At 47.9% G+C, this 27,189-nt stretch overlaps 1 protein-coding gene across 1 annotated transcript; it reads right to left on the bottom strand.

Annotated features, from left to right (window-relative positions):
- setbp1 (SET binding protein 1) lies at nucleotides 1-27,064 on the bottom strand. Its single transcript, XM_071525650.1, has 6 exons — nucleotides 26,513-27,064; nucleotides 12,109-12,533; nucleotides 9,909-11,888; nucleotides 9,562-9,769; nucleotides 8,369-9,434; nucleotides 1-4,961 (listed from the first exon to the last, which is right to left on the bottom strand). The coding sequence occupies exons 1-6, from the start codon at nucleotides 26,945-26,947 to the stop codon at nucleotides 4,432-4,434; spliced, it is 4,644 nt and encodes a 1,547-aa protein (XP_071381751.1). The 5' UTR covers nucleotides 26,948-27,064; the 3' UTR covers nucleotides 1-4,431.
- Between the last annotated feature and the right edge of the window lie 125 nt (nucleotides 27,065-27,189).

Raw genomic sequence — 27,189 nt, forward strand, 5'->3', positions numbered from 1 at the left:
TATTATTTCACACAATGGATAACATGAACAAGTTCAACTGTAGTTCTTCTTAATAAGTGCTCAACGCTGCCAGCCAACAGAACGGTAGCAAAAGAATGAGCTTTTCTTTCTGAGGAAAGAGAAATTAAAAAACAAAAACAAACCTACAAGATCATGAAAGATAAACATGACCAAAAGCATGCCAGCGGACATGGATATACATATATATTGCATGTATATGTGCTTAAGACATATATCTGTATGCCAGCAAATGCAAATACAAAATATATGTGTACATTTACACATACATACTGTGAAGGATATATGCATATGCATGCGCATCTAGTATTTACTCTATATGTCAAATATTTGCAGTTTTTAATATTCATACAATGTACAAAAATGCTTCATGAATTAAAAATTCATTACAAAAAGAAACATATCAAACAATGTACAAGTCTTGCTCCAAATTCAATTGAAATTCAACTTCCGGCTTGTCTAAAATATTTATGCATACAATCAAGTTGAGCATGCAAATAAAGGAAAACCCACTCTAGAAAAAGGTTCAAATACACTATGTATACAAACTAAAATATGCCCACACTGTTAGAAGAGCTCACTTTGTGCTCTAACAAAGTACATTTATTGGTTTTCTCAATGCTTCATCTGCACTTTCAGCTTTGAACAACATTATAGCTTAGAAATGTAACGTATGTTGTGAGGATGACTACATGTACATTTATGAGGCTCTGTCTCACATGACCCCTCACTCCATGTGTAGGACACTAACCGTAGCACACTACATAGGGAATAGGGGGTGTTCTTAATCCAGGTGCCAGTATATTTCCACGCTGGTGGCTGTAGTGGACCAGTCAGTCTGAGCGAAGGGTGGACTAGAGTGAATTCACCCCCAACCACTGATTCAAAGTCAAAAACTACCTTGCTCCCCTTGATGTTACAGCCAGAGACAAGGTAAAGGTTCCCTGCCTCAGTGTTTAGGGGCGGCCTGTAGCCACTGGACCAGATTGCTAAATACAATACCACAGTGACCATGAACCCCATCCACAGCCACATCCCTACTGTAGTCTCTGTATAGAGAACGAAAGCACTGGATTAGGACAATACTAGTCAGTGTTAGAAGGCACCGGAGCATTGGCTGGTAGGAGAGACAGACAGGACAGACGAGACCTGGGGTCTTTAACTTGAGCATCAGAGACCACTGACTGACCACAGTATGGAGGAGTAAGCTGCCAAGCCTGTAGTCTCTACACCTCATGGACCACAAATCTAGACCTCACCTACACCACAACAGACTGCAGACCCGAATAAAGTCAGCTCGCGAGGCAAGGTTAACTACACTAACATCAGGACAAGTGTATTTTTGGCCATTTCCTCTGAGAACTTCCCCCACACACACAACGCTCTTGCTTACTCTTATGCTACTCCGCTGCACCCACTGGCTGAGGGGAAAATAGCTGCTAGTCAGTGGGGATTCCTATTTTTGGTAAAGTACAATACAGTGGGGCTTGTATCCTCCAACACCTTTTAGGAGTGTGATAAGGCAAACTATTTTAGTGTTCAGCTTTCTGTAGAATTTAACTGACTGGGTTGATGACTGTCAATGAGCAGCAGAAGTGTCGAATAGAGAAAAGAATTAGGGGGAACTGGGATCCTTTCTTCAACTGTATGGGCTGGTCTTCTCAGGTCTAGAGCAGTCTTGACAGAGTGAGATGGTCTACTGTGGTCTTGGGAGTCCCAGCATAGCTGAGCCCAACCGGTATCCATGCAGGATGGACATACTAACACTATTTACAACAAACACTTCAATACTGTAGTTTTACATCTGGTTAAGGCTGTACTGCATAGAGCTGCAGTAACTATAGTTTTCATGAAATGATAGTCACTTTCTGCACAACTTATTACAAATTATTACTGGTATTATTCACAATTCTCGTTACATGAATTCATTTTTATTCAGTAAATAAGACCACTTATTTCTCTTTGTCGAAGGGTGGACCCAGAACAGAAATTCCTTTTAAGGTCATTGCCAGGCATGGCCTGATGCATAGCAAACAACAATGTAAGACAGCGTGGTTTCCATGACAACCTCCTCTGGAACTGGTTAAATACTGGGCAGAGCAAGTGATCTTCGATTATTTATCCAGGAGTTTAAAGTATAATCAATGTCTCTGGACAGAGCCGTTGATAGAAACACATCTGATACAATGGACTTTTCCATTTCCCCTCTCATGCACTGCTTGAAAGCCTAGCAATATGTAGGCCAGTACATGTTGTGTATTTAATATAGTAACACCATATCATCTGCATCAGCCCAGCCCTCCTAGTTCTGCTATGATGATATGGGTCAGAAAACCAGGAGGATGCTGGGAGACGGACTCCGTGCCCAGTGACAGAGGATGCTGACTATGGTAGCTGTGAAGGGACACAGGCAGTGTCAGGGTTCTGATGACTAAGACACATGCGTCATATGCACAATCATGAATATTTGGGGTCAATATCTGGACGCTCTCTGCCATTTGATATTTCTCCGGTGAAATGTAATGGTGAGAGAAAGAAACATAAGGCACAAGTAGAACTGCTGCAACTGAGAAGTCCCCCCGAAACGGAGTCTCCTGAAATAAAATTTAAACACAGTTCCCAAAGAAATACTGACCCATTGCTTATATTCTGAAATACTAAAATGTATGTGAGAGAGTAAATACCAACCACTATCCAAAGCCACAGATACTGTATATAGAGTTTAACAAAGGCTTAACATATTGGCACAAAAAATCCAAGATGGCTACATTCTTGAGTGCATGTAGGAATGCTTTACATTGGTGCCAACATGGTGGAGAGTTTGCCAAACTCTGTTTTAGATTCTTTTGAATAATACATCCTTACACTGAACACTGAGACTTTGGTTTCTCAATCTAAATACTGGATTTTGTATTTTCTTTCCAAAAATATTTCCCGGATATGAACTGAAAATCATGTTTAGTAGAATGACAGGGATTAGCTATCTGAAACACTGACTGTGAGCCCTCTCCAGCTGAACTGTCCAATCTCGATTCAGATTTGGGCTTAGGTTTGACGCTTTTGGCTGCGCAGCCTGCATATACAAATTGATTAAAATAATGCATGCTCTCTGGAATGGATATCCACACCATAGAAGGCCAAAACATAAGGCTGGAACAAGCATGTAAGTGCTGCATTTGATTGATGTAAGTGTATGGTTTTTTCATAGTGCATTAAACCAATTTTAAGGTTTACCAAAAACACACCTGATATTCCCCCTGTATGCAATGCCCCCTGGATATAAACACAATAATGAGTGTATGAATGAATGAATGAATGAATGAATGAATACATGTGGTTCCTTCTGTCTGAAAACAAACTTGTCTTGAGTCGCACCCATGTCTGTTTTTGGTTATAAAACAATACACAACTTTCATTGTCTATGGTACAACAATTCTATTTGATATATGCCAGTACATGTCTATGAGCCAGTTTCCCATTGTACAAGGCAGGTAACAGTGGACTTTATTTCTATGTACAGTCTGGGACAGTCTCATCCACCATATTGCCTTTACGTCACTGCCCGGGACAGGCCTGAGCAGGGAGGGGGGAGTAAATGGAGATAGGGGATAGGGTGAGGGAGCACAAGCAATGGTAGGTGTAAGAGATGATTGGTAGTAGGTGAGAGGACAGAGGAAGATGTAGCTGAGAGGGAGGCACCAGGGAGAGCTGAAGGATTGGGGTGAGTGTCGGGCTGGGGAGGGGGAGACCAGGGGTGAGGAGCTGCCAGGAAGGATAAGTTACTCCTTGGTCTCTGCCTAGCTTCCTCGGAGAGAGCAAGAGAACAAGGAAGGTAGAGATGGGGGTGAGAGCAATACCAGGGATAGGGAATAGGGTAAGGTGGCTGAGTTACTGCGGTAATATCCCACATGTCTTTGACAAGCTTCCTCAGAAAGGCAAAAATAAGCAGAGCTGCACAGTATTATATTAACCATTCCCCCTCCCCTTGCTGGTAAAGATATGGCTAAAGCCACATTCAGATACAGTATCATAAAGTACCATACACGTCACTGTATCAGATACATACAGAATCACATAGTATCCTACACTATCATAAGTACCACACACTTTATAGCATCAGATTCAGTATCAAATAGTACCATATAGTGCCATATTAAATGAAGGTCCAATGAATCCTTGAAAGGCTCATGTCTGGTTGGGTTTAGCAAGAAAAGGGACGACACAGCAAGTGTTCCCTCCTCCTGCTCCTCCACTGACCCACTGAAGTCCTCACAACAAACCAGAGAGGAGAAACAAGTCAAAGTGCACTGAGGAGTCCCAGCATTAAGGGCACTGCGTCTGATAAGCTTGAAACAGCACTGACTCCTCCATTCTTCCCTCCAGTAGGTTACAGAGTTGCTCTCTCCTGCAGTTCTATTGGCTGGATGGGGCCCACAGCTCATCCCTCCTGCGGCCCCTGCCTCTGCGTTTCCCCCCTCTGGCCAGTGGAGGCACAGAGCGCGCTTGATGCACCACTGTCTCAATCGTTGCTGAGATGGAGTCGTGATTCGAGAACTCTAGAGGCTCAGGGGTCAAGGTTGGCCTTAGGCTCCGCCTACCTGGCAGGTCAACACACCTTTCCAGAACAGGCATCCCTAGAGTCCTCCCATCACCTCTCCTACTGGCCGATATATCCAAACCCCGCCCATCAACTCTGCCTTCCTCCCTCCTGTTGGTGGGCTCTGATTCTTCCAGGGGTTGTTTTCGGGGCCGTCCGGGTCGTCTTTTGATGACATTGTTTCCTGTTTTGGCTTGTCGCTGCAGGCGCTTGACACGGAGGATCTTCTGCACATGCTCAAAGTTCCTCTGGGAGGACAGGACGTTGGAGAGAGAACACATCCTCCTCACCTCCTTCTGGATCTGCTCCACCTCACGACGCTTATACCTCCGCTTGTTGGGGACACCTGGGAGGGAGGACAGGAGGGAGGGAGGGGAGAGAGTGAGCATGAGTGAGGTGAGACTTCACAAGGTAAATAAAACACAGAGCAAGGTCTAAAGAGAGAGGCCCAAGAGTTTTTCGTGGTAATGTATCAGTCAAAAGGAACAACCTTGGAAAGGCCAGGAAAGACATCGTGCCAATTTAGCTCATGGAGAGAATGTCTTTTTTTGCTTCAACAGCTTCCTGCTAATTTCGACATATTCATGTAAGCCTTTCAAAGCCCAGCTGAGCCAGGAGAGCAGATCCTATCCTGTAATTGTCTACTAGAGAGCAGAGAGGAGAGGGGAGAGGAGGAGATCCCATTCTGCTAGCAGGAAACCCACAGAAATGTCTCCTTCAACCATTTAATGTGTCGCTACACAACAACAACCCTGTGCATCTGGAGCACAGGCTGCCAAAAAAACTATACACACGCACAGACAAACACAGGCACACACACTCGCATGTGCGTATGCAGACACGACACATACACGCATATGCATACACACACACACACGCACACACACATGCCCAACATGCACAAATAATGAATTCAGCAGTAGAGAATGGCTGAGCAGAAGAAACTGGAGCCATATTGTTTCCTTCACGCTGGTGAACTGGGCAGTATGCCCTTTACACGCTGTTCTATCCTTTCTCTCTTCCCCTTTCCCCATCATTCTCATTCTCTTTCTCACTCTACCCTTCATGGGCGGCAATATGCTACTCTCTAATTTTCAATTAAACTGGTAACACTGCACCATTTCATTTCCTTCTCTATTTCAGAAACCGCTTCCTGGTCTTGGTCCGTGTCTGTCATTCTTTTTGTTTCCCATCTCTGTCCCATTTCTTAGCTCCCCCTCCTCTCTGTCTGGGCATTGTTCCCGGGGCTCAGACTGAGCCACAGCCAAAATGGAGGAAAAGCACAATCAGCCACCAGTCCCCAGGCCGCCTGCATACAACATGCTTGGTCTCTTTTTCTTGAGCTTTTCCTCCTTATCCTCTTTTTGGATTCCCAAGCCATCTCCTCTCCTCCATTCCATCCAAATCCCATTGACAGAGTGTAGCAGGTTTCTACGCTGCTCTAACCACATGATGATCGGATTCAACCAAGACAGCCCTGAATTTCATGCAGTCCAGCACTGAGCAATACATGTCAAATGAATTTACATTCAGTGTCTTTCTTCTCTAGTGTTCCAGGGTGAGGTGTAAAGGGGCATAAAGAACGGCCTGGGCATCCTCCATTTACTACTCAGAGGAACATCTCACTCCTTAGTCTCATCTTGTTCAAGAATTCAGGGAAGACAGTGAAATTAGTCTAATGCAGAGAGCACTAAGTAGCAGTAGTTTATGAGCTGCATAGAAGTGTGCACACGCTCAGCTCACACACACACACACACACACACTACAAAGTAGCAGAAATTTATGAGCTGCATACACGGAACATAAAACCGGTGACCTTCAGCAGTACAAGGGGCCGTATAGCACTGAGGACCTGTTTCTGTGTGGAATAGGAAGTCACTACTGCACACAGATATATGCTCACTTATCTGCTGCCCCTGCAGTGGCTGAGGCTCGGTTTCAGGTAGGATAAACTGATCCTTGATGTATGTAATTTAGTGAGCCTGTCTGTGCATGAAAGCGCATGCGTGCGCGTGTGTGTGTGTGTGTGTGTGTGTGTGTGTGTGTGTGTGTGTGTGCTTGTGTGTGTTTGTGTATGTTTGACACAAAGAAAATTATTCTCATTAATTCAGTAGAGGATGACCTGCTTTTATGCAAATGTGTATGTGAGAGATTGCTGTCAGCTGCAGTGAGACCTGCTGATTAGTGAGGAAACACACACACAAACAAATGCACGCGCACACACGCACGCACGCACACACACACACACACACACAAAACAAAACTCTGTTTAAATCAGAACATACCAGTTCTAGTAAGGAATGATTTAGAAACAATTGCATGCTCAGAGAATAATATGAATTTTACATCTGGGTCTGCTTGTGGTTGTGTATCTGTGTGTGTGTGTGTGTGTATGTGTGTGTGTGTGTGTGTGTGTGTGTGTGTGTGTGTGAGGGCGCGCGCGTGTGTGTGCGTGTCTGTGTCTGCATGTGCCTGCATGTGCATGCGCACATGTATGGTTGTGCGGCATGCATGTGTGTGTACACGCGCCTGTGTTTTAATTGGGCTGAGGCTGTGAAGCGAAGCAGTAAGTCATGCTAGAGGAGGGGGCAGAGGGAATGGGGAAAAGAGGGGGTAATGGGGGAAAGAGGGGGAGGGGAGAAGAGGGAAAAGGCAGAAAGAGAAGGGGAAGATGGAAAGAGAGAAGGAAGGGGGAGGGGAGAGGAAGAGGTGGAGGAACAGGGGGAAGTATGCGTATGGATGTGAGGATTGTGGGGGAGAGGAAAAGGAGTAAAGCGAGGGCAAGAACTGCAGAAGCAGCACAAGGGAAATGAGGGAGGACATGGAAGATAGTAGAGGTAGAATGGGGAGGGGGGGTAACGTGGACAGTGCAGCGGTAGGACAGGGGGACAGGGGTGGGGGGGTGGGGGGCCAGTGTGTATATGAGTCATCCGTCCTGGGTCCCCTGGGGTGGGGGTGTATTCTAACTGAGCCCCTGGCTTCTCCTCCCCGCCACTGGACTAGGCCCCAGTCATTAAACCCCTGGCTGCCAGCCAGCTCTTTTAACACAGGCAAGGGCCTTTTACGGCGTGTCTGTAGAAAATAAATCACACTGTGTGAATAATATATCTCTGGCAAAGGCATTGGCAGGAGGGGAGGAAGGGAGGGAGGGGAGGAAGGAGAGATTGGTGAATTATAGTCGTCTCCATCCATGCATTACGTTCTCTCTCTCCCCAGCCAGATGTGCTCTAAGACAGCAGAATACAGAATGTACCAAAATACACATTAGTTTGGTATTGAGAATTTTCGGCTACCCTGCCTCTTTGTCTACTATACTGCCTAATATACTGCCATTAATACTGTATATAGCCTATATACGTATACATATATAGACTAAATACAAATGAATCACCTTCAAGAGTATGGTGCCATCTATATTTAAATTGGGGAAAACCCTATTAAACTAAATATGTGATAATGGCTCTACACCAGCAAATAACAAGTATGCTATCACTAAGCAACAGAATAACACGCTGCATTTTTACACCAATTGCCTGGGCAAAAATGTTCTCAATTCAGTTATGCAACCATAAGATTGGCAGCTGGACTTTACAGATGACGCAAGCTGGTATGTACTGTTAAATACAGGACACAGGTAAAACTACTACCAAACATCTCATTACACAATGGTTGAATGGTGTATTTGCCAAAAGGTCAGTAATGTACTGTGTAATGTAAAAAGGAGTAGGTAGTCCTAAGGTAAGTAGTTCTTACCAGTGAGGGAGGGACTGGAGCACTGGGTCATCTGTCCTGGCTCCTGCCTGGCATTTTGGAATGACATCAACCCCTGTTCTCCAAACACAGCGAGCCCCCTCTTCCTGCTCCTCCCACTACACCCCTCCTCCCGTGACCCCAAGAAGAGGTCAGAGGCCAACTCCGGCCGCTGAGATTGGCTACTGTAGCTGCTCATGAAGCTGTTTATTGGCTGTCCGGACTGATGGGAGTGGAACTGGCTGTCAGCAAGAGAGTGAGAGGACAGGTGGTCCGACTCAAACATCCCTAAGCTGGACGCCAGGCTTGAGCCTCTACCACTGGCCCTCTGCTTCTCCAGACGCTTTGAAGAGCCCTGATTGGCTAAATCCCTCCTGTCACTCAGCATGCTGAGCCGTGCATTGGTCTTAGCTCCACTGAAGAGCCCACCCAGGTCCTGCCGGTCTCGTGGAGAAAGAAGGGGTTCATCCTTGTGCTTATGTTTGTGCTTGTGCTTCCTCTTGTGGAGGCGAACCCCTCCAAGACCGCCTGCACTGCCAGCACCCAGGGATCCCAGGCCTTCTCCCCGCACAGAGGCCCCCTGGAGCGGGCCACTAGAGCTGCGGAGCTTCGCCCCCGCCTGGAGCTTGGAGTGTCCCCCGGAGTGGAAAGCCTTGGGAGGGGGGACAGCAGGCCTCATGAAGGGAGATGGGGGTGCAGGTCCTAGCGAGTGGTGGGGCAGGTAGAGTGGGGGAGCAGGGGGAAAGTAGCCCAGACTCAGAGGGGGTGCGTAAGGCATGGCATAGGGTGCTGCATAGTAATTTCCCCCCGCCAGTGGGTAACCATATCCTTGAACGAAAGGCAGCTTCGATGTGATTGGCTCGCTGGCTTTGGCTGGACGGCCGCGCCTCCTCTTAGCCTTCAGATCGGCACTCCTGCGGAGGTACGGGCCGGAGTCACAGGGGTAGGAGTCGTAGGTAACAGGGTAGTAATGGTGGAAGTTGAGGCGGAAAATGGAGGGATATGGGTGCTGGGGGTAGCAGGTGTATCGCCGGTGAGACACGCGTAGCTGCTGGAGCTTCACCACAACCTGGGAGGGGTTGGAGAGAGGAAACAAATATTTGAACAAATTTCATTTTACAAATATAAAATCTGTGAAGTTTGTTGTTAGCGCTTGGTTAAAGATTACAATTAGAATGTAGTGTCTTTTTTCTGACCTCCTCGAGTTCGGACAGAAAGTGCAGATGGTCCCGGCTCTGTAGGCACTTCCTCTTCCGCCGATGATGTTTTTGCTTCTTCTCCTGCTGCGACAGGAAGTTGTCCACGGTGGCCACCTGCCGCTCACAGCGCGCTCTGCTGCCCCTGCTGGATGCCTCAAGAGCTGCGGCCTCCGCAGCCTCAAACCCACACAGGTCAAATGAGTACCTGCAAAAACACCATATAATAATACAATAAAATCACATTAAAACACTATGTATTTTTTTATCTGTGTCTGAATTCTGAAACAACAAATGAGTATAAAAGACTAGAAAGACAAAGCAGTATATTGAAACATGAACTGCACCTGCGTCGGGAGGCTGGGCCCTTCTCAGTTTGATCTGAGGTGCTGTTGTTGTCTGTCCCTATCCCACTGTCACTGGGAATAGTCTCCTCACTGTGGGACTCACTGATGGGGGACAGGGTCACCTCCTTCACAGATGCCCCCTCTGATAGGTGGGAGGGTGAATTAGCCAGAAGGCGAGGAGGGGAAAGTTTCCAGCCCCCAGAGAGGAAGCCCCTGCCAGGTGGCTTGGAGGGCAGAGCTGAGATGGGCTGCAGACTGGGCATAGTGGCATCAGAGTGGCTCGCTCTTAGGGAGGGAGCACTGGAGCTGGGAGAGGAGGTGGTCGAAGGCACTAGGAGGCTTTCATAGAGACTGGACATGGAGACAGGCAGGGGGGGCTTGTCTCTGGCGGCTCTCGGAGGGTTGGAGGCTTGAGTTTCTGCTCGGGGTTTCCTCCCCCTCTTCTTCCCAATGTAGATGGTTCCTCTCTTGCTGACGTTTATCTGTTTGCCCAGCCGGGCCTCAATGGTGGACGCCATGGCACTCATAGCTGAGGTAACAGGGGCAGAGGAGGACTTCAGAGCCAGACTGCCGTTCTGACTGGAACCTGAAAGGATCTCATTCAGGATGCTCTGCACTTTCCCAAGCTTCATCTTATTCACCGGCCTGGAATGGCCCCTGCCGCGCTTTAGTTTCAGACTGTTAGAATTGGCGCTGGTGGTAGTGGAGGCCATTTGGGCTAGTGTGGTTAGCGTGTGTGTCTTCCTCCTGCGGCTCAGCCCCGCAGACGTCTCCTGTGCCAGAGGACTTGGGGGGGAGGTGGAGGTTCCCTCGTGGATCGTCTCCACTGTTAGGAGGGGCTGTTTCTTGGGGCGTCCGCGTTTCCTCTTGATCGGTGTGTGGACCGTCAGGCTGTCAGTGTTGGTGTAGAGTGGGCTGGAGGGGGTGATGGGGAAGGCTGAAGGTGGGTCAGCCAAGGTCAATGGGGTACCCCGGGTGTCCCTCTGGGGTGGGGTGAGGCTGGGGGGGCTTCTGGCCTTCAGGTAGGACCATCTGTCCTTGGTCTTGGTTGGTCTGGAGCTGGGGCTGGCTGTGGAGCTGGTGCTGGGGCTCAGGCTTGGACTCAGCGTGGCCCTGGGTCTAGGACTGGGACTGGGGCTGAGGTTAGCTCTAGGCCTGGGGCTGGGACTGGGACTAATGTTTGCCCTGGGTTTAGGGCTAGGGCTGGGACTGATGCTAGGCCTGGGGCTGGGGCTGGGGTTTGGGCTAGGCAGTCTGGGGTTAGTGATAAGATTCGGGCTGGGGATATGGTTGTGGATTGGCTCTCTGTGTTTGTGGGTGTCAGCGCTGAGCTTAGGACGACCAACTGGATTCTTTTTCACTCTATTTGTACTCAAAGATGACTCTGGATCAGGCCCACTCATAACTATTTCTCCTCTTTCTACCCTCTCTCCCTTTTCTCTTTTCTCCCCTTTATCTCCCCTCTCTCCTTTCTCTGCTCTCTCTCCATTGACCTCAGCCTGACTTGCAAGTCGAGACTCGTTTTTGTGAGCGTCCATCTTGTGTGCTAGTTTGGGTTCTGGGGGCCCAGGCTGGTGCTTCTCTGTGGTGTCAGAGTCCTGCGGCTGTTCTGATTGCTCCTCCATGGAAAATGACTCATCGAAAGACTGCCTCCTCCGCCTCTTTCTTCCTTTCCCTTCATCTGTCAGCATGGGCATCCCCCTGTCCTCCTCATCTCCTCTCCTCCCAGCGATTACCCTCTCTCTTTCCTCTTTTCTCCGCTCCTCCCTTTCTTCATGGAACCGCTCAGCTTTCTCATCGTGACGGTACTTCTGCCTTTCCTCTGAAGTAGTGGGACTCTCCACTCCTTTCTCTGGCTGTCTTCCCCAAGGTGTCTCAGCACTGTGGGGATTACACAGCATCCTCTGGGAGTCCTTCCTGCCGTACTTCCTCTTGATGTTCCCAAAGAGCTGCTCACTGACCTCTTGCAAACCCCTCCCCCTGGAGAGATGTATACACAGACAAAACGATGACGGGTGGGAGGGAGGGAGGGAGGGAGAGAGACAGACAGAATGTTTTACACTGTATCCAGCACTGTACAAGCACTACATTGACAATGAACATCCGTAATTTTTGTGTGTCAGTGTGCGTAGTGTATTTCTGGTCTGGTGATCATGCTTGGTTCATGATAAGGTCAACCGCATAAGAAAATGAAACATACCTGCTGAGAGAGGTCAGGTTGAGAATACTGGCATCGGTAACCACGGGCAACTGCAGGTCTGGAGTCAGAGATCTCTGCGGCGAGGGGCTTCGTGCCACCGTCTGAGAGAAAGGGGGCCGTGGGTCGAGCAAAGAGCTCCTACCGGCTCCTGCCAATTCTCTGGCCGACTCAGAATCCACAGGATTGGCCGGGGATGCAGAAGGTGCAGTAGAGGACGTGATCCAGTCTGGAGTGAGTTGGTGTTGGTGCGCGAGAGCGTGTTGAGATTGGTGCGTGAGTGTGTGCTGCGTTTGCTGTGTGTGTGAGTGTGTGTGCGCATGCAGGAGGGAGCTGCGAGGCTGGTGTTTGGGCGAAGGGTGATCTCCCAGTAGTTGCAGCAGGCCTCCCTCTCTCTGCTCTGGCATTCTAAACTGGCGCTCGTACGTCTGGGGATGACAGACAAGAGAAACAAAGACACGGCTGTTTATTATATGCATACTGTAATCAGAAGACAGCTTTATATACCTGCAGGGATAGACAAATGGTGATCATAAAACTATAAACAGTATTTCCTATCTTTATGACATTTGTCTCTCTATCTTCACGGAGATAATACATATCCAGCACAGAATCCAATACTGCAGAGATTTGCTTTTTGTCAGCACATATCAAGTCTGTGATTTATTATGCATATGACATTCTTCTCTTTTCACGACTAGACTGAGGCTTTTAACACATCTTGTGTGCATGAGCAAACGGTGTGCAACAAAACAAAAGCGTTGTTTACAGAGCAATTAAATTCCTGTGGCAAGGATGTTGCATGCTGAGAGAGAGGCGGTGGGGGGGGGGCAGTGCAGGGCCTGAACGCACACTGTATTAAACACAGTAGCCTAGCTCAAGTGTGTCCCTAACTGCCCTGTCATTTACAGTATATAGAACTAGACCCATAATTATTTCCTTTATCTTGTTGACAACTCTCTTTTTACTGATCACAACTCCAACTCCAACAACATTATTCCCATGTAGGGCCACAGTCTAAATCTGAATCTAGTGCCCAGTTTGCATTTGTCCATGTAAAATTGACAACACAAGTGCTTGATATACTGGAGGCAGCATTACCCTGGTTAATGTGTCACTGCAGCATAATCAGTTCTGCTGGAAGATGAGAAATACAGCAGCGGATGGCCTTTGTGGTTTAGCCTGTTATTAACAGACTCAGTGTGACGCAACAAGACACTGTTCTACTGAGCTGCAGGGAGATGTAACCTAACCACAGGCCTGCCTCTCAGCATGTACACACACTCACGCACGCGCGCACACACACACAAGGACGTACAGATACATGCACACCTTTTAAATACTTCATTTGATCCTGCTTATTCACATAACAGCACAGGATTAAAATGTTTCAAGGTTTTACAGTTATGGACGCTTAAGGTTACACAGCCAGGCTAGTGACAGTTGAGAGGGAGCAGTATCTTGCCTGCTGCTTAGCTCTTGCTCCTTGCTCACTTGCACACACACACACACAAACACACACATAGAACAATATGCAGTTCTCATCACCATGCACTTATTAGCAAGTACGAGAACTTCATCCATTCTATCTTTCCCCCTGCCAATAACCTACTCTATCTTCTATCATCAACCACTTTCCACCTCCTCTATCCTTCCTCCCTCACTGCCCAACTTTCTCCCTCTCCCTCTTCGCGCTTGCCCATCAGTAGTCAGCCAGTGACACTCATTTAGTCCCTCAACACCGGCTGCAGAAGCTGTTTATCAGCCGACCACAGGCTGCACACACACAAACACACAAACACACGGCTACACACTTGTGCACACGCAAGCACACAAATGAATGCTCCGTAACAGAACGCTCAGCATGTGGGTGAAAACACACACACACACACACACACACACATACACACACACATACACACACACACATACACAGAGCAACAGAAATTACGAGCAATCCCAGAAAATATATACACTTATACACGCTTGCTCACATAGCAACCCATGCACATTCTGGCTGTTTATCTCCAGAACACACTGCACTGCTACAGTTCGCTGTAAGTCCTAGGGTGTGTGTGTGTGTGTGTGTGTGTGTATATGTGTGTGTGTCTGTGGTGACACTGGAGAAGAGACGTTGGGAGTCCACAGTGGGATAAGATGACAGATACCTGATACACACAAGCTTTCTCATTTAACCTGTCCTAGAATACCTGCTGCTTCAGGTTAAAGGAGACAGCGAGGCAGAAGGGCAGAGAAAGACAGATAGATAGAGACGCTGAGCTAGTCAGAGTGAGAGAGAGAGACCACCCAGTCAAACCGCCAATATTAACAGGAGGATAAAGAGACTGAATCACTCACTCACAATTACTCAAACACACACACGCACACATATAAAATGCGTTCTCCCCACTAACCACACAGCAACCACAGACAGATAATAAAGAAAGGAGGCATGGACACCTTCACTGGTAGAGAGAGGAGGGAGGAGGAGAAAGAGAGAGAAAGAGAGAGAGAGAGAAGAAGAAGCAGAATAAAGAGAGATAGGGAGCTCTACCCCCCCCCCCCCCCTCATCTGGTTGAGGCTGGGTTATTGGCACGAGTTCAGCTTTTTGTTCTTAGTTTCCTCGCTTCTACCACCCTCTCCTCCTCCCTTCTCCTCTCCTCCACACCTCAGCCACACCATGCAGCAGTTACAGGGAGAAAACACACTCACTGGCTGGTATTCAAGCTAGTGAATATAAACAGTGGTCATCTGGAACATGGCATTTCCATGGATGTTGTAGTCGACATGGTTTGACGAAGATTCTTTTCTTCCTCTTGTCTTTTCTGCTCGGGTTCACCCTCATTCACTGATACAATAAGACAAGGTTTTGGCATAAGTCATAATTATGGTGCACATAATTTTGAATGTATATCAATATATACATACTATTACTATGTTTATTGCATGTCTTGCACTGCTCTTTTACACTGTATGTGAGGTCCTGTTGTGAAACTCTATAAGCTGTTCATAAGTCGCTGTGCCAACACAACCAAAACAAATTCCTGGCTCCGTATTGTACTTGGCAAATAAATTGATTCTGATTCCGATATTTCTCCATTGTATACGGTATATGTATAGAGTGAGTATAGACTGTCTCCTCCCTGTGCTACTGCTGGTCTGCAGCAGGGGGCAGCGGTCAGGGAGCCAGCACACTGACCTGGACTCTGACCCATAAGCCTATGAGGCTAAAGAGGCTGGCTTCAACCTTTTCCACACCAATCCTTCTTTCTTTCCCTTCTACAAGTCTCCTCTCAAGTCCTCCTCAAATATGGATAAGGAGGCATGAGAAAGGCCAGCACAAAAAAAAGCATGTTCAGTCCTCCACCTATTTGATCTGATCTGGTTTTACAGAGCAGCCTGTCCCTCAAGGCTGTCAGGCCTGTGTTCAGGGGTTAAAGGTCAGCCTCAACGGCTAGATCAACAACCATTTCTAGAATTTCTTCCTCTGGGTCAGGACTGTAACAACACGGATTGGTCTCAGTCAGTCACAGAGGTTCACCAACACCCGAACGCAGACAGATATGGAGCCGGGCGAACAGCCACATTCCTTTCCACTGATGATGTAACCATCAGATAAAGTCAGTGCAGAGCAGAGGAGGTCATGGGTAATATGTGACTAAGTGCTGCAATCACCCGAGTGAAAGGCACTCTGTAAATGAGTCGACGTATATTTACCGACAATCGTGTGTGTGTGTGTGTTTGTGTGTGTGTGCCAGTGCAACATTCACATTGAGAAATCATGGAAACCTGATGTAAAAGCAGAGTTGTACTCCTTTCCTCTGCAGTTTGACGTGAGAGGAGGTATGTGACGGCCCCTCCTGTCCTTTCCTCCCCTGCAGCCTCTCGTTTTCCACTGTTGAATAAACTGAAACTCCGAGTAGAACTTCTGCTCACACACACACACACATGCACACACACACACACACAGCACCCTGGCTGCACCATTATACTGGGAAAGAACACCCTAAACAGGCACACCCAAATCTCACAACCCAGCACATATATACACACAAACACACACCAGCAAACGTATACACAAACCACACGCATGCACGCACGCACACACATACACACAGACACACACACACACACACACGCTGCCCTTCAAATAGTTTTTCGCAGCCTTTTATTTGGCTGCACGCCCGGTGGTTAGAGTGTTTCATTTTTCCCTGTGTATGGAACTGGGCAGCTGTCCAGACAGACACACAAAGAGAAAGAGAGAGAGAGCGAGAGAGAGAGAGAGGGAGAGGGAGAGAGAGAGAGAGAGAGAGAGAGAGAGAGAGAAATGAGGAGGGGGGGGGCAAAAGGGGAGGGGAAGGATTTACTGAAAGAATGAGAGAGTGGCAGAAAGGGAGGGAAGAAGAGGACCAGCAGAAAAACAAGGAGAGAGAAAGGAGAGAGGTGCCTAGACCCGTTTACAACTAGTTCCCTCCAAAACCCTGTGATTGATATGATCCTCTCTCTCTCTCTCTCTCTCTCTCACACACACACACACACACACACACACTCTCCTTGGCTTTGACACCATGCTGTCCCTCTCTGCCCCTGTGGCCTTGTGCATCCCCCCCTCCCTCCCCATCTCATCCCTCCTTTTCTTCTTCTTTTCTCTTTTCTGGAGCTGACCATTCTCCCCCTGTGGGAACTACCCCCCCACCCCTCCTCTTTCACCTCCCCCCCTTCTCTCTCCAGCTCCATTCAGAGCGCTGTTTCTCTGTGATCTGTGTTTCTGACAGCTCTGCACACACACACACACACACACACATGCACAGACACACACACACACACACACACACAGCTCCTCTGCAAACAAACACCATGAATACTAACACGCCTTTGTGTCCGCAGCACTTAAACCGGGGTAGAAAGAGAGGGAGGGGGGGGTTGGGGGTGCAGAGAAAGGGAGGGAAAAAGCGAGGGAGGAGAAAAGAGGAGCTGTAGCACTGTGTTGATCTTGTGGCCACTCTCACAGACCTCCCCCTCCCCTCCGCCCCCTCCTCCCTCCCTCTGTTTCTCGTTCTCTCGTTCTTCCCACCAGTTCTCCCGGGAATAAAGACTTCCATTCATGCGCCTGAGGAGACCCACAGCAGGGGAGAGAAAAGAGGGAGGACAGGGGGAGGAAAGAGGGGGGTGTCAAGGTGGGACAGTTTGTGGAACATTGAGATCAGGCCCACTGCCTGCAATTGTGTGTGTGTGTGTGTGTGTGTGTGTGTGTGTGTGTGTGTGTGTGTGTGTGTGTGTGTGTGCATGCATGCCAGTGTATTTCTGTGTGTGTGTGTGTACTTGTATGTCTGTTTTCACTCAGCTCGTACTGTCTTAGCCAATGCTTTACTATCACGGATCTGGTGGCATCTGTGCCAGCCAAAGCATCTTCTGGGAAAGCTGGGTGGGAAAGTTTGGAAATTGGGCGCCATTCAAAACTTCCATTCTTGCTCTAATGCTCTAATTTGAAAACTATGTATTCAGCCTACAGCCACACTGTAGAAAAAAACACAGGGCTTGATTATTCAACCCAAAAACTCACACGTTTTCTGCAACATATCCTTTTCTAAGTGCTGCTATGTACCTTCCCTGCTGGGACTGATCAAGCATTCGCTCTATATTTGTCCCTAAGCTAAATGTAAAGCAGAAGCCAGATTTAATGCACAGCGGTGGGTCTGAAGTAAAAAACGTCCCTCCTACGTCCACAACAGTAATCCTTCAGATTGGAGTGCTCCTAAAGATAGCAGCGAAACACCCAAGAGTCTCCTTGTCACACACTCTTCAGACACGCTCACATGTAGATGACTCAATCTGAACAAAAGCTTGTGATTGGCTGAACCGAAGCGTGTTATTACGGCCCAATTGGAGGTTTTCACCCGCACAGTAATGACACACGCATTTACATGCTACACAAAGTATACATCTAATCCCCGCTATTAGCATTAATGGTGTGTGTGTGTGTGTGTGTGTGTGTGTGCGTGCATATGTGCGTCTTGGTTGTGAATAGCCCTAAGAACCGCATTAGAAGAGTTTTTCATAGTGATTATTACAGCGATTATGTACTGATTGTTCCTTTCATGGTGGTGGCCCAACCTCCTGTGACAGCGCTATGCATTTCAGCCAGCGCACATGTTCAACACAAAGAATATATAGCACATGCATATAGGCTGACCACATGCACGCACACACACACACAACACACACACACAACACGTGCATGTTCTCTTTATTTGAAATCACAACAACAAGCCCAATACATAGGATTTCACGAATAAACAGAATGCCATTTATTTAATACAAGTATTCAGAGTGGTGAATTAGACACACACACACACATACACACACGTGCACAACACACATTACAAAACCAAAGGAACGTGTTGTTCACCGTACTCTGTGCTCCATATGACCCAATCAGACCACTTCTGTACAACAGGAAGCAATTAACAGCCAATGAGCTGCTCTAAATCCTGAGGGATGACTTCCTGTGTGGAATGATGGGTAATTCAAGACAGAAGCTGTGCTAAGATTAAACACTTCCTCTCTGGCAAAGAGTGGTATGTAACAGCCAAGCCTCACTCATTGATCATATGCTATGTAGGAATAAGCCACTCTCCCACGATGTTTGCTACTTACTGAGGCTATAAGCAGTGAGAAGTCACCACATCGCCTGCATGTTTCTAAACACAAACACAAACTAACAGATTATTTTTCAGCAGGTGATGGTTACCAATAGTTGTTAGTAGAAGAATGAAGAATGGAAGAAGAAGAAGAAGAAGAAGAAGAAGAAGAAGAAGAAGAAGAAGGTTGCTGATAGCAGTATATAAGGATGTCCTGAATAATTAAATAATGACTCTAGAATCTTTAGCTTTAGTTTATAGCTTGCAAAGTGACGCACTTTCATTGCTCATATATATATTTCTACGATTATTTAAAGTCTTCAGATGATCCACAGATTCTGTAGTCCGAGAGAGAGAGAGGGAGAGAGAGAGGGAGAGAGAGAGAGAGAGAGAGAGTTAGAGTAAGAGTTAGAGAGCCACTGTAATGACATCCTCAGTGACAGGGAGAATGGGCAAAGTGAGACACAATAGTCTTAACCAATCAGACTGCCCGCCTCCCCTCAGGCCCCCTCACACCAACAATAACGCCTTTGTGTCAGGCAGCACTCCACTCGCGCGTTCACACACACACACACACACACACACACACACACACACACCAAAGCGTAGCACCCTACACTTTCGCAGACATTCACAAAGAGACGTGGTAGCGGCAGCCCACATCTAAAACTGCATCAGTGGATACACAGCTAGGCTTCAATGTGAGTGTTAGCTAACAACCTGGGTCTATGTGTGTGTGTGTGTGTGTGTGTGTGTGTTTCCTCCCAGGCCTGGGCACATGACTGCAGCTGCCCCCTCGCTCCCTCGACTAAAGCAGCACCCCTCCCTCTTGTAGGTGAGGGGTCACACGGAGTGGCATTCCTCACAGTCTGAGAGCGAGAGAGCATTACGCTGAACAGAGGAGGCCAGGAGAGAGAGACAGAGCGGGGCAGAAAACACAAGGGGACAAGAAAGCAACAGAGCAGCGCGGGTAAAAGATGAGGAGCAGAGGGCATTTGGGAGCCCCTATGTGTGTGTGTGTGTGTGTGTGTTGAAATGGACCGCTAAACAGAAGACCCTTGTGGCACTTCCCTGCTTCATAAACACAGCTGTTTGTTTAGTCTGAGCCGCCCCAAGGGACAGACAGACAGAGGGACAGACAGACACATTTATATCATTTATTCATGTCCGCATCCATGCTAAAGAGACGAAGGGCATAAATAAACAGCAAAAATGCAGACGGATAATTTTAGGGCCGCACACAAACCCAAAAGAAGGTTATAAGCGTACGTAGAACTGGGTAAAATTACACACACATAAACATGCACAAGGGTTACTACAGTGTCTGATATGCCCTCCCTGGCTTTTGAATGATTTGACTACATGTTCTAAATTTTGAAAATGTTTTACATCAGATATTGATGATCATGTACTGCTGGATAAAATATTATTGAAATAATTAATCACCTCTACATGCTTTTTGCTTTGGCAGTATTGTTTCTGATGAAAAGTCATGCAAAGCATAACTGTTCATAAAGTTACTAAACTGACTGCAAGAAACTGAAAGAAGGAAACTGATAGCATTGGTTGAGAGAGATGGTGACATGGGTATCGGAAGAGGAGGGTTGGGCACCACCGTACCACTATTTCACTGTGTCTCTCTCTCTCTTTCTCTCTCTCTCTTTCACACACACACACACACACCCCTTCTGACAGGCGCGTCTCAGACAGCTGATGGGGCGATCAGATTTCACTGACAAACACACTTACGCTTCAAGTGAGACACAGTGAAAGTCAATACCCTGCGCCTGCCTCTCCTTTCCTTTGACTCCCATCATCCCCTTCTCTCTCCCTCCTCCATCTAACATTGCCCTCTATCCCTGCTAGTCCTTGTCTAAAACCACAGAATTTCTCCCCCAGCGCATGCACACACACACACACACACACACACACATACACTAACCGCAGAACAGCCCAGAGAGGCAGAGACATGATGGAGTCACACCAAGACAAAGCGGCCACCAGGAACACATGATGCCGTGACTCAACATCATCCGTGACCGCAGAGGACATCAAACATGGCCGCCTTCCAGATAATGCCACAGTCATGTGAGTCACAGCGAGCCCCTGTCCCAAAACTATATCCAGGCCTGTCTACGTATAAAGTCTACACACATATCGCTGTTGTCAGGTCACAACCACAAAAACTTCAATACTGGCGCTTTTCCTTTTCTTCTAGTGGTAGTTGGAGGTTGACATGGTCCTCTGTGCAATGAGTTATTTTTATTACCTGAAGCCCTCATTCATAACCCTCTGCATAATTTTAAGAATGAATGGTTGTTAGCCTGAAAATAAGAATCAGGGGTGAAGCAACCTGAAAATAAAAATGCTTTTCTCTAAACATGAAAGCTTGACTTTGTAGCAATACGATACACTCTCATGTTCATTGGTAGTTGCTGGCTGGCTGAGCAAATTGACATTTCTTTAAGTGCATATAGTGGCTTTAGGTCTTCATTAAAATGTACCTTCAGCTAGACTGGCTATTATAGTCTGCCTGCATCTGCCTGGAGAGGAACAGCAACCCACTGGGACTGGACACAATAGCGAATGAATAGGGCCTGACCTTTGGGAAGGATTGAGAAGATGGTATGTGTGTGTCTGATTGAGAAATTAGCTACAGTTCCAACCAAATGGTCAACACAAACACACACACACACACACACACACACACACACACACACACACACACACACACACAATCCAGCCCTGAGGGTAAGAAAGCAAAGGCCAGACTCCAGTTGTCTCAACCCTGACCCACTCACACAAACAAACAAAACGACACGCACACACACACACACACACACACACACACACACACACACACACATGAATGACGCACACAGACACACACACATAGACACAGCAGAGTCCAGCTATCACCTCAACTTCTGAATGTCAAGCAGGGTCAAAGTTCATCTCTTCTTCTGCCAGCCTCCAACGTTCCTTTGTGTGTCTGTGTGTGTGTGTGTGTGTGTGTGTGTGTGTGTGTGTGTGCATGTGTGTGTGCGTGTGTGTGCTCACTAAGAGTGACCTTGCAGAGTCATTCATTGTGGATACACTGCAGCACCAGCACTACTGCAGAGCTGATTAGGGAGCAATCTTGCTTAGTGTATAATGTAGTGTGTGTGTGTTTGTGTGTTTATGTGTGTGTGTGTTTATGTGTTTGCTAGAGAGAGAGAAATAGAGATAGATAAATAGAGAGAGAGATTGTATGTGTGTGTTTTTTCTGGACCCTCTTCAGGTTTGAGAGATACTCATGAGCAGATCAGAGGTTAGATGTTATGAGAGCTTGTGTGTGTGTGTGTGTGTGTGTGTGTGTGTGTGTGTGTGTGTGTGTGTGTTTCAAGTGTGTATGGGGGTGTGTGCGGGGGTCAGACACAGATGGACAGCTGGTGTTTCAGCGGTGCTAAATCACTCACCCCTCCCCAGCACGTACACACGCACACACACATACACACACACACACACACACGCCCCATCCCCCATCTACCACAGGGAAACGCCCCTTAAAGCATTCCCAGCTCTTACTCTCAAAGACTGCAGACTGAGCATACACACACACACACACACACACACACACACACACACACACACAAAAGCCTGGCTATTTTCACCATGATGACAGACACCAAAAAAGGTCCAATATGACAGCTTGGGCAGGCCATATTAGAGGTGATCATTTAATGTTCATCCACATAAATCAATCAAGGATCACTCTCTGTGGGTACGCACCAACGCTTCACACACATACACACAAACTCACTAACATACACACATGCACACGCACACACACGCTCCTATTTTATGAGCTCATCAAGTCCCTCAGGTCACCAACCGCCATCCCAGCCAGGGATAAAAAAGCACACATCAAAAGGCTAACCATTTCACACACACGTGCACGCACTGCATGCACACACACTTGGCGTGGCAACTGTGGCAGCATTAATTTCCTTGTGAATGCACTTGACTAACACATAATAATCCCAAACACTGCTGGGAGACCACCAAGCAGCAACACACACACACACATATACACACACACAGACACACACACAGCCAGGGGGACCACCAAGCAGAGGGGCTGTCAAGACAAGATAAGTGTGTGTCTAGCGTCAGGGTTTCGCATGCACATGCATGCACACGCCCACACACCCACCAATACACACACACACACACACACACACACATACAACAACAACAACACACAGCCTGGCCTGGACTCCTGGAAAAGCTCTGGCTTATCTCTCCCCACAGATAGTGAAATGGATTAAGAGCCACATTTGGCACGTCCAGAGAACTGGACAGATAACCAGGAAAACACTCTCTCTAACTGCAATCACCGCTCAACGTGATTTGTGCGTCTGTGTGTGTGTGTGTGTGTGTGTGTGTGAGAGAGAGAGAGAGAGAGAGAGAGAATAGAGAGAGGCAGAGTGAGGGAAAGAGAGATAGAGAGTGTATGCATGTTAGCATGCGTACACTCCCCCGTGTGTAGGCATTGGACAGATAACTGTGTGCACGCGCGTGTGTGTGTGTGTGTGTCTGGGGGAGTGATGCAGTGGTTGACCCAGGACCCAATATGTTAGAACACACACATTCATCTTCCAAACACACACAGCGTGCCCAGACAAAGAGCCGTGTGTGAGAGGACGTTGAGCATGTGTGTGATGTCAGCTGGAGACAGAGAAGGGGAGCCCATCATATCCCATTTATGTGTGTGTGTGGGTCTGTCCCCTGACACAGCTCGCCTGCTCATTGACCCCCTGGTTATAGATGCCTGCTATGAAGATGATAGGAGGATGAGGTTCCCTTTAAGGCGGGGAAATTACATCTTTTTGCTGTCTCTTCTGATCTCTTCTCTTCTGTTCTCTCCTGTTCTGTTCTGTTTTGTTCTGTTCTCTTCCCATCTCTTTTCTTCTCTTCTCTTCCAGTTCTCTTTTATTCTTTGTCTCACTAGGTTCTTCTGCTTTTACTCTGTTCACCCTAATAATGTTCAATCACACTTTGTACCTAACATGTTCTAACACTGACATAATCAGCTATGTCTGTTTATATAACCCTAATTTGCTATATTCTTGATTATATTCTATTTTTCTTTTGTTAATTCTATATCTTTGCTACATTCTATTGCTATTTGCTGCATTTCCCCTACAGGGATCATTTAAAGCTTCACCTCATCTTATCTTATTCTATTTTGTTGATATTTATATGTATATTGGTGGAATAGAACAGAACCGAACCGAGCCGAACCGAACCGAACCAAACTGAACTGAACCGAACCGAACAGAATAGAATAGAATAGAATAGAATAGAATAGAATAGAATAGAATAGAATAGAATAGAATACTACTTTCTCTCTGCAGTTGTGACAGCTGAGATTCTTATACCTGTACAATAAAAACAGAATGGGAAAAAAAGAAATGCCATTTCCTTTCTGTCTTTCTCTCTGCCACTCTGCATGTTTGCCTACTTATCTGTCTGTCTGTCTCTACCCTTCTCTGTCTATTAGAGTCAAATCTCTGTCTTAATGGGCATCTATTGTATCCTGCCCCCAACCCCCCACCCCCACAACACGCACATACACACTCCCTCTGAGGGGGCCCCTTAACCAGGCTCTCCATATGCCTGACCCCCACCTCCTTTCTCCTCCTCCTCTTTCCACCCCCCCCTCCCTCCCTTCTCCCCTCTCCTCTCCCCATCTCCTGCTCACACTCTGGCTTCTGCTCTGTTGCTGCTGCTGCTGCCCCACACTGCCATCTGCTACAAGACAACAGAGGGTGAGAGAGAGAGAGAGAGAAAGAGGAAAAAAAAGAAAAAAGAGTGGTGAAAAAGAGTGGGTGAAAAGAGGTAGATGCAGGGGGGAAGAAAAGATTGAGAGATAGAGAGCAGAGAGAAAGCAAGAGAGAGAGCAAGGAAGAGATAGAGGGAGAAAGAGAGAAAGAGAGAGAGAGAGAGGGAGAGAGAGAGGGAGAGAGAAAGAGTAGCTCTAGACACAATACAACAGAGAGCAGAGAGGCTGTCCATCTGCTCCCACCCCCCCTCCCTCCTGCCCCACAGCCTCACACACATCACAAAGAGAGCATTTAACCTAAACACCGCGCACACACACACACACACACACACACACACACAGGGAGAGAGAGAGAGAGAGAAACAGAGAAAGAGAGAGAGACAGAGACAGCAGCCCAGCCTCTCTCTTTAACCCGTTCCTCTCCAGTGAGCCTGTCTGTATTACACCCTTGGGGTGGCAGGTGATGGGTGGATGGAGGGAAAGGATGTGAGGAGCGGGGGGGATGAGGGATTGGGGGTGGGGGGAGGGGGATGGTGCGGATGGGGGTGTGATTGAGGGATGGAATATAGGGGATGAGGGGTTGAAACTGATCTGAATCAACACCAACACCCGCTCCCCTCCCCTCCTCTCCCCTCCCCTCCCCTCCCCTCCCCGACCCTCAATGGAGAGCAGCTTGCTCCTGCTCCTGTCACTATGACAACCCCTGTCAATCATACTGTAGCAGTGGCAATGGGACCTATAGAGCTGGATAAGGACTGGTTCCCCAGCTTGTTCACCGATAGCAAAAAAAAACCCCATAGCTGTATATTTTAGGGGTTACCCTGCATTTTCTTACTGTATTTAGAAAAAGATGGCATGAGGTCAGAGGTGAAAATGACGATTGGTTTATCATGCAGCACTCATTCATAATGAGCATACTGGATGTTGAAACCAAAAGAATGGAGTGTGACAGAACAAAACAAAACAGGGCCCAGCATCATGTCGACTACATCCCCTCCGCTCCTGCCGGGCCTGTCGAGCTCAGTGACACAGAGATGGCTGTCAGGTTTGGACACACACACCACTGTGTAGGTCAACACACACTGCAAACACTGGATTCCCCCAAGGACCTGTACATACACAGTGTCACACACACCAAACACCAGTGTGTGTGAAGGGGGGGGGGGCATGACCCACATGCTGATTTCATTAAAGAGGAGAGGAGAGGAGAGGAGAGGAGAGGAGAGGAGAGGAGAGGAGAGGAGAGGAGAGGAGAGGAGAGGAGAGGCGAGGAGAGGAGAGGAGAGGAGAGGAGAGGAAAGAAGAGAAGAGGAGAGGAGATGAGAGGAGAGGAGAGGAGAGGAGAGGAGAGGAGAGGAGAGGTCCCTGTGTATATGACCACAAATGGAGAGAGCAGAGACCAGCTGTCACTTGCTTATGTCAGCCCTATTCTCAGCTCCAATGTGTGTGTGTGTGTGTGTGTGTGTGTGTGTGTGTGTGTGTGTGTGTGTGTGTGTGTGTGTGTGTGTGTGTGTGTGTGTGTGTGTGTGTGGGTGAGTGAGTGCGTGATCTCAGCTAGCCATGACTGGTTTCAATTACGCAGCAAACTTTGACCCTGTGTAACCAAGCAGGCAAAGGAGCTACTGAGAGAGAGAAAGAGAGAGATTGAGAGAGCAAGAGAGAGAGAGAGAGAGAGAGAGAGAGAGAGAGAGAGAAATACAGAAGAGGCGGAGTGTATGAGAGAGCAAGCGGTAAATTCAGAGATGTTGAGATAAGAGAAGCCACAGGAGTTGTAGTTGACTACAGCCACAGGTCTGTAGTCAGTGACAGGAGTTCTGGGAAGCTAAGCCACACGATCAAAACACAAAGATAAGAAAAACATACATTCATATGACATCACACTACTCAACTACTTGAAAAACAAATTACATATTCTACAGCCAAATCACAGTAACCTACCCTCTTTCTGGGGGGTCCTCGCTCCTCTTCCTTCATGCCCCGTCCGGCTCCTGCCCCCCCTCCTGCTCGGCCCTGCCGGCCCCCCCTGCCTTCTCCAGCTGGAGGTCTGATGGTCATCCTGATCTCCGGGGGGCAAATGTAGTTCTCCAGGCTCTTGGGGGGCTTCTTGGTGCGCTTGGTGGTCTGGATCTTCAGCTTTAGACTTCCTTCCTGGAAGCTGGCTTCCTTGATGGAGAACTCCTGTTCCTCCAGAAGTCCCTCCCCCTGCTCCTCTAGCCCCTCCCCTTCGCTGATGCCGCCGCTAATCACATCATCGCTGCACGCCAAACCGACGCCCGCCGCTCCTTCCCGGTCATCGTCATTCGGCTCCGCCCTGCCTCCCTGTAACTCCGCCTCTTTGGGTCGGGCCGAGCCAACCAGATCCCTTGGCTCCATCCACGCTCCCGCCAGAGCCAATCAGGACGGGGGAAGCTGTGGCAGCCAGCCAATAGGAAGATAGAGAACAGTAGTCTGTTTGGCTGGGTGGTTGGTGTCAGTCAGCTACTGGGGCTGGGCTGGTTGTCCCACAGGAACGCAGCTAAGCCAGGGACAGTCTGGGGAGAGAGCAGGTGAACGATATGATTAGGAGAAGAAGAGTGACTAAAACAGAGGCCTGCCATCCCTGTGGCTTCCATTCC

This window comes from Centroberyx affinis, unplaced genomic scaffold (assembly GCF_046629955.1).
Source record: "Centroberyx affinis isolate AG114_WGS23_722 - 3 ecotype Tasmania unplaced genomic scaffold, CSIRO-AGI_Caff_v1 ptg001317l_1, whole genome shotgun sequence".
Taxonomy (NCBI): Eukaryota; Metazoa; Chordata; class Actinopteri; order Beryciformes; family Berycidae; genus Centroberyx; species Centroberyx affinis.